Consider the following 13,672-nt stretch of genomic DNA (forward strand, 5'->3'; position numbering starts at 1 on the left):
GAGTGATTTCTTGAGTGATATCCTGAGTACCACTTAGGTGGGTCATTAGGTGTGGATTAGTTGCTAAAGTCTTTGTGTCTTGACCTCTTGAACTTTGTGAAGAGTTTTCCTGAGAAGATGGCTGTATTGCACTTAGTTGTGCTTTGGCTTGGCTTCGTGTATAGGGGCGAGCTGTGGTTTTGTGGCTTGTGTCAGCCAGATCTGTGTAGGGATTGCAGGGGGGTGCAGCATCCGGAGGTGCCACCATGGATTGGCTACTGGATGGTGTCAGTAATTCATCTGTGGAGAGGGTCTGGGTTTGGGTCTGGTGTGGTTGATTGGTGTTGGCGTTCTGTGTGCCTCTGGATCTGGTGTCAGTTTTTGTGGGGAGGGCTAATTTCCAGATGTCTGGCAAGCGGGATGTGTCGTCACGCTTGTTCATGTTGTGAGGGTGTTTCTCTATCTCGATGGCTTCCATGATTATTCTCTTGTGGTGATGTTCCGTGTTAAAGAGCAATTCCGTGTTAAAGAGCACCTATGGGATCACCCCTCTCACCGGTCATCGCAAACCTGTACATGGAACACTTTGAAACCAATGCTTTAGACAAGTCAGAACACAAACCCAAACTTTGGCTCAGATATGTTGACGACACCTTTGTAATTTGGCCACACGGGAAGGAAAAACTGGATAGCTTCCTCACACATCTCAACAACTTACACCCCAAAATACAATTCACTATGGAAATAGAAGCCAACAACCAACTTCCCTTCCTTGACGTCCTAATCTACAAAAAACCTGATGGCTCCCTAGGACACACTATCTACCAGAAAAAAACACACACCAACCGCTACTTACATGCACAATCACACCACCACCCTGCACAAATAAACTCCGTAGCCAAGACTCTCATCTCCAGAACCAAACGCCTGGCTGACAAAGACCACTTGACAACTGAGTTACAGAATCTCTCAAATGTGTTAATTGCCAATGGATACCAGCAAAACAGGATTACGAAGCTAATCCAAAAGGAAACACCCCCCAAAAACCAAGACACAGAAGAAAACAATGGCATGGCCCTCCTTCCTTATATCAAGGGCACTACAGATAAAATTAGCAAAATCCTCCAGAAACACAATATCAAAACAGCCTTTTGCACCAACCAAAAAATAGCCAATATCCTCAGAAACCCCAAGGATAAAATCCAGTTGGAAAACCAAGGGATCTATGAAATACCCTGCAAAGTCTGCCCAGCCACGTACATTGGACAAACAAACAGACGAATAAATGCACGTATCGCAGAACACAAGAATGCCGTCAAAAAAGAAGAAAAAACTTCCTCTCTTTTCCAACACATGAAAGAAACAGGACACGAAATTAATTTTGCAGATTCCAAATTGCTCTTTAACACGGAACATCACCACAAGAGAATAATCATGGAAGCCATCGAGATAGAGAAACACCCTCACAACATGAACAAGCGTGACGACACATCCCGCTTGCCAGACATCTGGAAATTAGCCCTCCCCACAAAAACTGACACCAGATCCAGAGGCACACAGAACGCCAACACCAATCAACCACACCAGACCCAAACCCAGACCCTCTCCACAGATGAATTACTGACACCATCCAGTAGCCAATCCATGGTGGCACCTCCGGATGCTGCACCCCCCTGCAATCCCTACACAGATCTGGCTGACACAAGCCACAAAACCACAGCTCGCCCCTATACACGAAGCCAAGCCAAAGCACAACTAAGTGCAATACAGCCATCTTCTCAGGAAAACTCTTCACAAAGTTCAAGAGGTCAAGACACAAAGACTTTAGCAACTAATCCACACCTAATGACCCACCTAAGTGGTACTCAGGATATCACTCAAGAAATCACTCAAGGTATCTCTCAAGTAATTAAGGAACAAAAGAAGAAAAGGCACACTAGCCTGGGAACTTCCTCTCTGCCCAGAACATTGGAGGCTAGACACCACACCCCCTCTACAGTATTTATAGGAACTCAAACATTGAGATCCCGCTCTGTTCCAGTAACAAGAAGCCGAAAGCACCAGCCTGAAGATGACGAGTGAGACCTCGTCGAAACGTCGCCTAGACACCCCAACTTTTACACGGGAAGACACCCGAGGACACCAAAACCTGCATTCCTGTACCCGTGAAAATCTACGAAAGCATATATACGAAAGCACCAGCCTGAAGATGACGAGTGAGACCTCGTCGAAACGTCGCCTAGACACCCCAACTTTTACACGGGAAGACACCCGAGGACACCAAAACCTGCATATATATATATATATATATATATATATATATATATAAGCTCTATGCCTTCTGAGTAAGGCACCAGCAGGGATAACTAGCCTTCTAAGTAAAGTGTGAGCAGCCTGAAACATGTAAATTTCAAGGAGGTTTGTTCCTCTGTGGATTATTTAAATGTTAAGTACATCCCCATGTCAAAGAGACACGGAATGGAATCTAGAAACTATTATCTCCTGGAGGAATGAATCTTCCATTTCACTCTCTGGTGCAGGAAGGGCCAGTTCCCAGTCATTTGCACGACCAGCGGGTGTTCTTTCTCTGCATAATGGGCTGCCCGCCTGTAATTAACACATGGGGGGAGGCTGTCACTGCCAGCTTTGTCTTGCTGCTTGCTGCTAGGAGTTCTCAGGATGCTAGTGTGTTGCACACAGGAGCAGCAATGCTGGGTCAGGAGACTAGGTCCACTTTGGCTCCCCACCAAAGCCAAAAGCGCAGGCCCAGCATTTTCAGAATGCAGGTGCATGCAGATGGGGAACAAGCGCTGCACCCGACCTGCTGTGGTGGCTCTTCTGTCCCAGGAAGGCTTCTGGGAACGGGAATGGCTGAAGTTGGGGCACTGGAATGAACGAGCCAAGTAAGCAAACTGGAAGCATAGCTAGAAAAACCCTATAATTACCAGGAAGAATCTAATTGCACTTTTGCAGACACAACAACTGATTACCGTAGGCTGATGTGAACTTTAATTAGAGCGATAATAGCACGCTATACTTGTCTGAATAAATCAATTTGTGTGCCATAAATACATTTCCCCCAAAATAACTTCCATCTATTTTTGAAAACGGTGTGAACGCTGGAAAGGTGCTTTTGGGCACGAAATCACGACCTGCGAGCCTCCCTCTCCCGCCTCCCCCTGCCTGGGCTTTCAGAGGGAGGGAAGGTTTGGATCCCACAAATTGGATCTTTATTATTTCTTCCTTTGTCTTTGTGTTGGGTTTAGATTGCTAACCTTTAGTTGGTGTTTGGTTGTTTTCTTTGCAGCTGTGACATGAGAGAGAAAAGAGCAAAAACAGAAGCAGATGGTAGAGGAGAAATTTAAGTGATTGAGAGTTTTCCAGCTAGATTTGTGTTGCTTTCACCTGATTATAGATATAGATATAGATATAGATATAGATATATATGCATGCTTATAAAAGTTTGCACAGGCATCACTGCCCAGTCTCTTATGACCCAAATATAGTACAGGAGAGCTTGGGGGGGGGGGCGGTTTCCATTATTTTACCTAGAGCATCTGTGTGTCTTTCGTGGATCATACATGCCAGCAGTTATATGTCAATTTGCAGAACTGTTCTAGAGATGAGGAAGTGCGTAGTGGAAACCGCACCTGGCAGGTTTTGGTGACACTCATCCTTTTTAATGACTGGAGCTGGTCTTTTCTTTCCCTGAGTGGCTGCAGATTCCCCTTCGCGTCAGTTTTTAAAAATACTTTTTGTCCCAAACAGCAATATTTTCCTTGGTAGCATTTGGGCTTAAAATCTCCCTTAATTTCACCTGCCAGTTTTCCAATTAGTAGCTGCCCACCTCTAGGGTGAGTAGTTAACGCAGCCTCTAGTTAGCCAGAGGAAATGAATTAAACTAATTGTAAAAATGCAGCTGCAATGAATGGGGCAATATGTTGCCATTAAGTCCACAATATCCATATTCATGCTTACTGACTCCTTGGGTTCTTCAGCATTTAATCAGCATTCTCCCGTTACAGCATTCTCGTTGGGAGGTGGCAGGATGCAGGGCATTTCTTCATTTCCAAAGGCCCAAGCTGTGTTTTTGCTTATATAACTATGTATATTGCAGAAATAGTGTTTTGCCCCACTCGGCCGGAGTGGGTTTTGGCTGCTGACAAACAGCCTTGTTTTTAATTTGTGCTCATCACCTCTGAGGGGCTCCGGAGCTGGAGAGTGGTAGGAGGCGTGGATGCCCAGTGCCAGCATTGTGCGACTCTTGGCTGAGGTTCTAACGCCACACCAAGCTTCAAGTTTGGATGCTGCAACAACCACATTGTGTGGGTTTCCTCTCCCCCATCTCTTTGCCCCATAAAATAAGTGCCATTAGATCATAGATGGCTATGCTGTGGCCTCTGTAAGCTGGAGGGGCTACAGTTCTATTCACCCACAGCTGGTATGGGTAGGGGCAGTGGGAGTTTCAGTCTATCAACATCTTCAAGAAGATGTTAGCCACTCTTGCATTGGACTGTTGGGCCATATAGTAAGCAACATAATAAGAGATTTGCCTTCTCAGACTCAAGCCCCAGTATCCTGTTTCTGAGCCTTATGGAAGTGCCCAAGTAGGGCTTGCAGACTGTTGCCTGATCCTGTTGTTGCTTCCCAACAGCTGAGCTTCAAAGCACAGAAATTGCAAAAGGCCTTCATAGACTCAGTGCACCTATTTATTTATTTAATTTCTATACCGCTTTATATTTTTAAGAAAAATCTCAAAGCGGTTTACAGCATATTAAATCAATAAAACATAAATAAAACAATCTGAAGAAAGTCAAATATAGCGTATACAGTCAAAGCAACGTAATTAAAGTATTATCTTAAAGATTTCAAAATAAAACATTACAAAGGAGGTAAACTACAGAATACATACCTAATATAAAATTAACAAAAAAAATCTGAAAACATTTCAAAAGAAAACATTGCTAAGTGAAGTCAAATATAAAATGCACATTTAAAACAGCATAATTAACAAGAGAATAAAATATTATCATAAGCATAACACGGCTGTTTGGCAGGCACAAAAAGAGCGCAAAAGAATCCAATAATTGGGATTTGTTGTCAGGCATAGTGATGCCCCTCTGGTCTCCCAGGAGTCTCTTACGTAGGGCTGGTGAGTCTGGCCAGGTGAAAAGGGCCTTGCAGGGAGCGGCCTTCACACTCACAGCCGGGCGATGTTCCTCCGGCCTCATGAGGAGCCTCTTCAGTAGGGCTGGTGAGTGTGGGCCTCACCTACACATCCAAATCTCTGTCTCTTGTTGCAGGTGGTCATAGCAGCAGCATCCCTCATGTTGGCCCCCGCCATCCATTTATCAAAAAACAGATGAATTGAAGAGATTGCACCCCTGTCTTTTGGGGCTGCTGGGTTCCCATCGAGTTAACCTCCTGTATCTTCGCATTGCCCTGTTTTAAAGCCACATAGACCTGCTGCCGCCAAAACTTCCTTTGCCAATGAAAATGTTCATAGGTTAAGTATGTGTTGCATGAGAAGCACTTCCTCTTGTCCGGTCAAGAGGGCTGGAGAGGAAAGAGTGCAGCACTGCTTATGCATTGTTGGCCGTTGTCTTTTTCTTCTTTTTGTAGACTGTGGCCTTAGCCTTGGTCACTCTCATATGCAGAGCATTCTGAAGGATGTCTGCTTATTCCCAAAACTTAACCAAGGTGCAGGGGTTGGTTTGCTCACATACTACTTCATTTCTCATGATTTGATTACTTACCTCTTTGGGTTTCTGAATAGCCTCCACCAGAAACCATTGTGCATGACGTGATAAAAGAGCCCACTTTGTGCTGCTTTTGACCTTTGGTGGCCGATTGATGCCCACACATCATCTGCAGTCATCAGTGTGTGGACAGGACATGAGTGTGACAGGCAGACCAGACTTTGGGAGCCTCATTCTATGCAGGTGGAGACAAGCTTCTCTTTGCACTTACCTTCTCCACTTGTCTTTCTCAGCCCCTTTGTGCTTTGCAATATCTTAGATGTTCTTGATTTTGACACTTGTATTAAATATTTTGTGCTCCCTCTTGCATTCCTTGATTAATTGAGGACGACTGACAGATCAATACAAAGCAGTTAATTAAGTTTTACAGATCCGACTCTCCCCCCCCCCCTTCTGACAGGCTGTTCTCCTGGACGCCATAGCAGAGGCCCCGCTTTTTATGGAATTGTGAACTCTTCCTGCTCTTTTTCATTATCCTTTCCAAGGTTCACGAGATGAGACATTTGCAGCCTTAAGACTTCCTGCCGAGGTTTAGATTTTGTATTCTTGACATTGAAGCTGTCCTGTTACTGAATCTACTTAATTAGGAACACATTTCGGCTACATGTCTACTTCTGGAACAGAGCTGGCAGCCTAGCCAGCCACTGGCCCAGGGAAGACAGGAGTTTTATGTGGCTACACAAATGGTATACTGCTTTGAGTTTAGGTTGACCTGGTGTAGCTTTAGCCCTGGAACACAGTACATTTCAAAGGCACTATCTAGTTATGATTCTTAAACATTAGACAATGTCAAGCAAAAATATCCTAGGGTGTGAGATTCCGCCCAGTTCCAGGTGGTGGGTGGCTGCCTGTTCATTTTCCTTAACCTGAACACTTAATGACCCAACATGCACTTTGGGACATTGTGGGTGAATTTGGGGATTAAAAACTCAGAGACAACAGCTTCCTTCCTACAGGGCTTTAAAAAACTCTGCTAACAACTTAAAAAAAAATGAGAGATGACTAGGCTGAGATTCTATTGCATAATGCCAAGCAAGTCCACTAACCTGTTGGTTGCCAACCCTCCCTAAATGGCCTCTTTCTGAAGGAGCAACCCTACCTTCGCTCTGCTGGGAGGTTGCTCTCGTTCTTGCATTTGCGTAGCTCTTTAGCTGGACTGTTTAGCTGGGCTGTTCCCTTTTACTGCAACACAAACATTGTATGCAAAGGCCCTGAATGGGAAGCTGAGACGGGGACTTTCCATTTCCACAAGACTTGCACCAGGGATCCTCCTGCCTGGGCTCTGCTCTCAAGGTCTTGTCTTCATGGCGTCCTTTGGAGCACTAGTCGCATCTCCTGACACAGGGAAGAGAAATGTAAAATTGTGCTACTTGTGTAAGGACTTGAGGAATGTAAAAAAAAGTGGGAGGGTCAGGGAACGGGAAAAAAGTCTGCACTTGGATTTTATCTGAATCCCATTTATCTTGTAGCACCATGCCTTGTTACTTAAGTGTTTAGTATTATGTTATCTGTGTTTTAGTTGAACGTTTAATATGTCAGCCCATGGCTTCCTCCATATTTTGAGGGAGGAATTAGCTGGGGAAAGTCTGCCAAAGCCATCAAAGTGGACAATTCTGCTGTTAAGGGATCAGACCTTGGAATAAGGCAGCTTTGTGTGTTTATAGGATGATGCTAGGCCTGGAATAGTACTTGGAGTTTTCACGTGTGAGCGTCTGATTTCTAAGAGAACTTTGGTTGATATTCTTGCTGATGTCACTTCCTGTAACTTATTTACATCTGTTCTTTAGTTCCTGGGGCCTCTAAGGGCTGTGGGGCCATATTCCTTTTTTATGCAATTGCTGGTGCCTCTCCTAAGCTCTGGGCTTCAGGTGACAGAGGAATTAGTATGATGCTGAGCTTTTCTGCACAGAGCTGCTTCCATTATCTAGGGTGCTTCCAGATAGAGGCGATATATTGCAAAGAGGTAATTCACATCTGATGTTTCCATATGTGCAGCTGGCACCTAAGAGTTTACACATGCCAGGCAAAAGAGGGTTGTGCTCAGGTGAGGAACGTAGGGGTGTAGCGACAGAGGCCGCCAACTGAAATGTCAGCATACACATGACATACCGAACCTCCCCCATCCCCAATGCATTGATGTTCTTCCACACCAGCAGTGACTGGATTGACTGGATGTATTTCGGGGTTATTTTTACTTACTGAATTTTCTACAATTGAAATGTGAATGTGGGGGGGGGGGAGAAGACGGGAGAGAGGGGTGGGGAGAGAGAGAGTACAGTCTTGTATTTTGATAATGACATCATGTGGACAGTGTGACAAACTTGTGTGCATGAACATCACCATTTCCAGTTAGATTCCATGTGACAATAATCCCAGTTGGCTTCCTAACTTTTCTCTCTCAGACTAAACCAGTTGTTTCTATTTTGTTTCAGAGCTCCAATGCCCTACCTCATAGGAATACACCTAAGCCTGGTGGAAGTAAGTTCATCGGTTCGTCCTTGATTTCCTGTAATGGGTTCTTGTGACTTCTATCTTGACTTGCATGGTTTTATTTTCTTCATTGTTTTATTTAAAGCACTTTTATCCTGCTCGTTAGTCAGGGGTGGGGAAACTCCATCCCATGGCACTAATTAGGCCTGCCCTACCATAATTGTCAAGCTACAGTCACTTGCCCCATCAGGTGGGGGCGCAGGTGAAGTTGCAGCTGGGCCATATAGAGTTTGGCAGGACTGCCAATCAATTGCTAGATGTTATCAGCAAAGCCATTTGCAAGGCACCTTGAAACCCCAACTACAGTGGTACCTAAGAACAGCCCTGTTTACTAACTATTCAGTTTAAGTACTCTGCAAAACCAGACGTAGTGTCCTGGTTTGCGAACTTTACCTTGATCTAAGAACAGAAGTCGAACGATGGAACAGGCACTGGCGGTGGAGGCCTCATTAGGGAAAGCACGCCTCAGTTTAAGAACAGTTTTAGTTTAAGAACAGACTTCCGGTAAACCGAGGTACCACAGTATTAGCTGATTTCCAGGGTTTGAGACAAAATGCAGCACAGGTCTTTCTGCAAGCTTCGAGGATCAGCTGACTGTTGGGGCTTGAAAAGAGCTCTGTGCAGCTGAAATCCCAACAATCAAATTCCGAATTTGCCTGGTGCAGCCAGGGGGCCTGGGGGAAGCTGTTTGTGCCTCCTCCAGCACTTTGAATACAAGCTGCTGCCTGTGAAAAGGAAGAAATGCTCCATTTTTACACAGAAAAAGCAGTTTGTATTTAAAGCTGTTTGAATACAAATGCTTTCACCACAGAAGGGAAAATGGTTTGCTTTTAAGGCTATTTTTCCATCCGCATAACCTGTAAAGAGGCTGCATGAAACCAACTATCAGCTGATAGGCGCTTTAAATGAGTCTCTGTGATGGCACACTTCAAGTGCCAATCAGCTGGTTGGCGCGGAAAGCAGGTGTTCAGGGGTTGCTCTATAAGTCATGGTTACAGTGACCACTTTGGAACTCCTTATGATGTCAGGTGATTGACAGATGGGTGGTTCCACCCACCTTTCAGTTGGACCATGTTTGTGGGGGAGACAAGGATCTGGGCCACTGGCAAGGTCCTGTTCCCCATCTCATTCTATGCCAAAAGCCCCTCAGGGTGGAAATCTGCCATTTTATAATTTGAAAAATGCCATACACATGTGTGGCACTATATAAACGATAACTTTAAGAAATGTTGCCCCTCCACCTACAAACAGATTGTTTTCCTATTTTTATTTACCAACTACCATAGAATTTCAGCAAAAAAGTCTATGAGACATTTAGTTTCTTACTGAACATTAGTCAGAAAACCGAAAACAGTCAGTGAAAGATTCATAGTTATGGAAATAAACAAATAAACTTAATGTATTGATCTGGTTTACACTTTCCACAGTGGGAAGAAAATTCACAAGAACATCCTTACTTAGAGCCATTAAATTTAAAATGTTTTTCCAAGTTATTACAATAAAAAATGATGGAACGCCCTCTGAAGGTAGACCTGTTTAGGGAAGTTTCTTAATGACTGGTCTTTTAATGTATTTTTAATCTCCTGTTGGAAGCCCCCCAGAGTGGCTAGGGAAACCCAGCCAGATGGGCGGGGTATAAGTTAATAATAATAATAATAATAATAATAATAATAATAATACCAATTAATTTTGCTGTTCCTTTACATGACATACCTGCTCTTAGTGGACAGTAAGTGCACTGTGACTACATTTTGTTCTGAATTCTGACAATAATGGTAAAATATGTTTACCTTTTAGCTCCATGTACACCTAAAAGGTATACTAAGAAATGTGACAGATACTCTAGCACTAGTACAAAGACTCCCTAATATTATGAGCAACGTTAATACATGGATTGTGATCCATCTGGGGCAGTTCATTTCACTGAGCTTGTGTAATGGCGGCCCTTAGATCTCTCCGTTCCAGGTGCTCAAAATACTGATGGAGCTGAACAGGAATAACCATAATATTTGGATACAGTGCAATTGATTGACAGGAAGAAATATCAGCACGGTTATTTGGAATAAATCATCTTTCAGACATTGCAGTAATACTATTTTGGTGTTGTCTGGGCTATACAGATAGGGAATTGCAAAACCTAAATTCAGAACTGCAGCAAGGAACTTGTGCTGCCAAAGTAGCATACAACTCTCATCTCATCTCCCCCTTCTTCTGTTCTTTGCATAGGCTAGACCTGAGGCCTACCTCCTTTATGTTTGTTTGTTTGTTTGTTTGTTTGTTTGTTTGTTTATATTAAATTTTGCATCCTTCCTTACTCGGCAAAATGTCAGCTCAAGACAGCTTACAGTATCTTAACATAAAAAGATGAATTACCTTCAAAACACAAACTAACAGTAGTAAAAACAGAAAAGTAAAGAAGAGAAAATTCAGAACAATATCAACTAAGGAATGCCTGCTGAAATAATAGTTTTTAATTCCTGCTTTAAAACTACCCTTGAATCCACAAACAATTTTAGGATTGCTTGGGATTCAGAAAACATAATGAGAAAGCAATGAGTTGGGAAACAGGGCACCAATGGAATCATTTTCTGGCCCTGACTTTAATGGTGTAGAGTGTTGCTTGAATGCTCTTTCTCTGTCCCACGGGGATGACTTAAAAGTAAGGAATGTCATGCAACCCTCCCCCTCCCCAACTGTTCTTGCAATTCACAGTATTTATTTGCGATTCTTTCCTTCCCCATTTTCAGTGATGGAAATCACCTTTCCCAAGCCACATTTGTGAGTCTTTACAGATACTTGTAAATAGCATGTAGTCCCCTCACCTACCTAGATCAGAGTACTTAGCTGTGTGTAGGACTTGAGCACACTGTGCTAAATGAATGTGTTGCTGTGGTAAATCTAGAGAGCAGCAGCTTCAGTCTCCCATGTTCGGTGTGTGTGCTGATCACTAGGCATCCTGCCCTTAAGTTAGCTTACAGTGAGGTAAAAATCTCTCGCTGTCCTAGTGGTGGACTTCAAAGCAACGTGTCTGCTTAACCTTCTCCAAAGTTTGCTGCTTTAGATGCAGGCTATCCCTAGTGGTTCTCTTGCCCTCTCTTTGCTGAGTTCGAAGAGGCATTCATAGACGAATTTTACACAGTAAACCAAGCCATGGTTTAAAGCAAATGCATGGTCTCCCAGAGAGGAAATTGTTGCTTCTTTGCTATTTCTCAGGTCCTGCTGTTGTGCCACTGAGGGCATCTGAACTGAGGTTTGTGATTTGTCTTTCTCCAGGCAAACAGTGAACTGCAGCCAAGTCTAGACCTATGGCTTACTGTTCAAACTGTGGTTTGAACAACACACTAAGCTAAACCATGGCTTAAGTCACTATGGCACAGCGGCAGGAGGACCGGGAGAGGACCATGAGCCCATACATTCACACTAAACCAGGGTTTGGCTTAGCATTAACGGGTCCATAGTTTCCAAGCTTCCCTTTGTTTTGCTTTACAAAAGTTCATCAAGTGGTGTCCAACGTGTTTCAGGGCTCTTCTTTCATGAAAAGAACATGAGCATGGTGGTGTTTCACATGAGCCCTAAAGCTAAATAAATAAATAAAAATGCCCCATGGGGTGACCAAGATCCATCTTGTTCTCTCTGATTGGCTACCAACAGCAGCCAATCAGATTTCCCCTTAGACGCTCCCCAGCAAGACAATATGAAGAGACCCACCCCACCCCACCCTCTGGTGATTAGAGAGGGGGGAAGAGGGGGGGCAGTTCTAAACAAGGAGGCTGCATGCCTAGTTGCCATGGTGGGAATGTATTCTCTTTGTGTTCATCTAATAATGTTGTGGCATTGCTTAGGAACAGGCCATAGTTCAGAGAAGAGCACATGCTCTGTGGGGAGACGATCCCAGCTTGGATCCCCAGCATCTCCAAATCAAAAGGATCAGGTGGCAAGTGGCAGATAAGACACCTCACTACCTAAGATCCTGGAGAGCTTCTGCCAGTCAGACCTGACAGTAGTTGGCCAGATGAACAAATAGTTTGACTTGGCATACATGGCAAATCCCGTGGCCATTTAGGTCAGTGGTTTGCGTGAAGCACCTCAATCTTCTCCATTTCCACAACTTGTTTCAAAAAAGTCCTTTTACTTTCACAGAGTGGAACAGTTCCTCTCTCTTCACTCTGCATGGTTGACAATTTTATAAACTATTCTCATATCCCCAGTTCTGTTTTTCCTGAACTTAAAAGTTTGGTGTTCTATGTAACTCGTAGTTGAGTTGTTTTGCTTACTGTATTCTGCTTTCTGTGTTTATTGGTAATACTGCTCAGAATCTGAGAACTCTTACTCCAGTCCTCCCCCATTTCCTCCTAAAAGGAACATGGAGAGAGTTCCTTGGCTCACTTTTATCTAGACCCTTTGCTGTCTGCCACTATCTATATATCATCTGTGTTGGAAATATAGGTAGACTTCAGTTTAGTGTTCAGAATCGTTTGGGACCACTATAGAAGCAGCAGTTAACCTGCTAATGCAAGTAGACAAGAGTATATTTGAGGGTTAAAATATCAAAACACATCCATAGGTTGTTACATCTAATTTGCTGTGACTGGAAGGCTCTCTGGTGAGATAAAGTAATCTCTGTTTTTAGTCCAAGAGCCTGTTTTTGATTTACAAACCCACTTCCCCCAGAGTGGAATATGTGGAGCTTTGCACAACTCCGTATTTTCCAAGGTTTCTATCATCACCTAGTCAGTCATTCTATATGACTCCCATTTAGCCATCCGTAAAGCAACTTCAAAGGAGAAGGGAAGCTTATAAGCCGCTGCTTATAAGCAAGGTTGAATTCTGTTGCATGAATAATGGAACACCCCTTTACTGCACTAATTGAATTCATATTAGGAAATAATAAGTGTTTAGCACTGATAAATAGCTGGTAGATAACAGAATCGGATCATATCACACAGAATTACCTGTCTGTAAGTTTTGCTGGCCAAAACTGAATCTTTTTAATGTTCTTTATGTTCAGCAGCCATTTTCAATCAAATATTTATCTTGCCATTCCTTGAAGGAGCTTGGACCAGCATCCACATGGTCTCTCAAGACCACACCTGTTGAGTTTGAGATACAGAACTTTTTTTCAGGTGCCTTTCAGATTTTCCCTGGGCTAGATGGAGAGGCCGACCTAACAGCATATGCTTTTTAAAATGGACAGAATTAAGCACACATGGTTCTGCATGCGTGTCATATGACATGTCATTTGTCATGTGTGAGTGTTTGTATCTACCACCAGCCCAGACTTGAGAAAACATTTAGGCTCAGACTTTTTGGCAAGGAAGCTATTGAAGGGCAAGCCACAGAAATGTTCTCCTTCCAGAGGATGCTGTTGACTGGACTTGAAAGAAAGGAATGGACTCCAGCTATTTTGGGTTACAAAGCAGCATCTTGACAGTAGCATTTAGACT

At 43.5% G+C, this 13,672-nt stretch overlaps 1 protein-coding gene across 4 annotated transcripts in view; it reads left to right on the forward strand.

The window, feature by feature from the left end:
- DENND1A (DENN domain containing 1A) overlaps positions 1-13,672 on the forward strand; it is a 266,540-nt gene that overhangs the window by 167,587 nt on the left and 85,281 nt on the right. For all 4 annotated transcript variants that reach the window (XM_083721669.1, XM_083721671.1, XM_083721670.1 and 1 more), the window contains exon 11: positions 8,171-8,216. In XM_083721669.1, coding sequence (XP_083577795.1) covers positions 8,171-8,216 — 46 coding nt within the window. The remainder of the gene's footprint in view (positions 1-8,170; positions 8,217-13,672) is intronic.

The sequence above is a fragment of the Podarcis gaigeae genome (genome assembly GCF_964106915.1).
Source record: "Podarcis gaigeae genome assembly, chromosome: Z".
Taxonomy (NCBI): Eukaryota; Metazoa; Chordata; class Lepidosauria; order Squamata; family Lacertidae; genus Podarcis; species Podarcis gaigeae.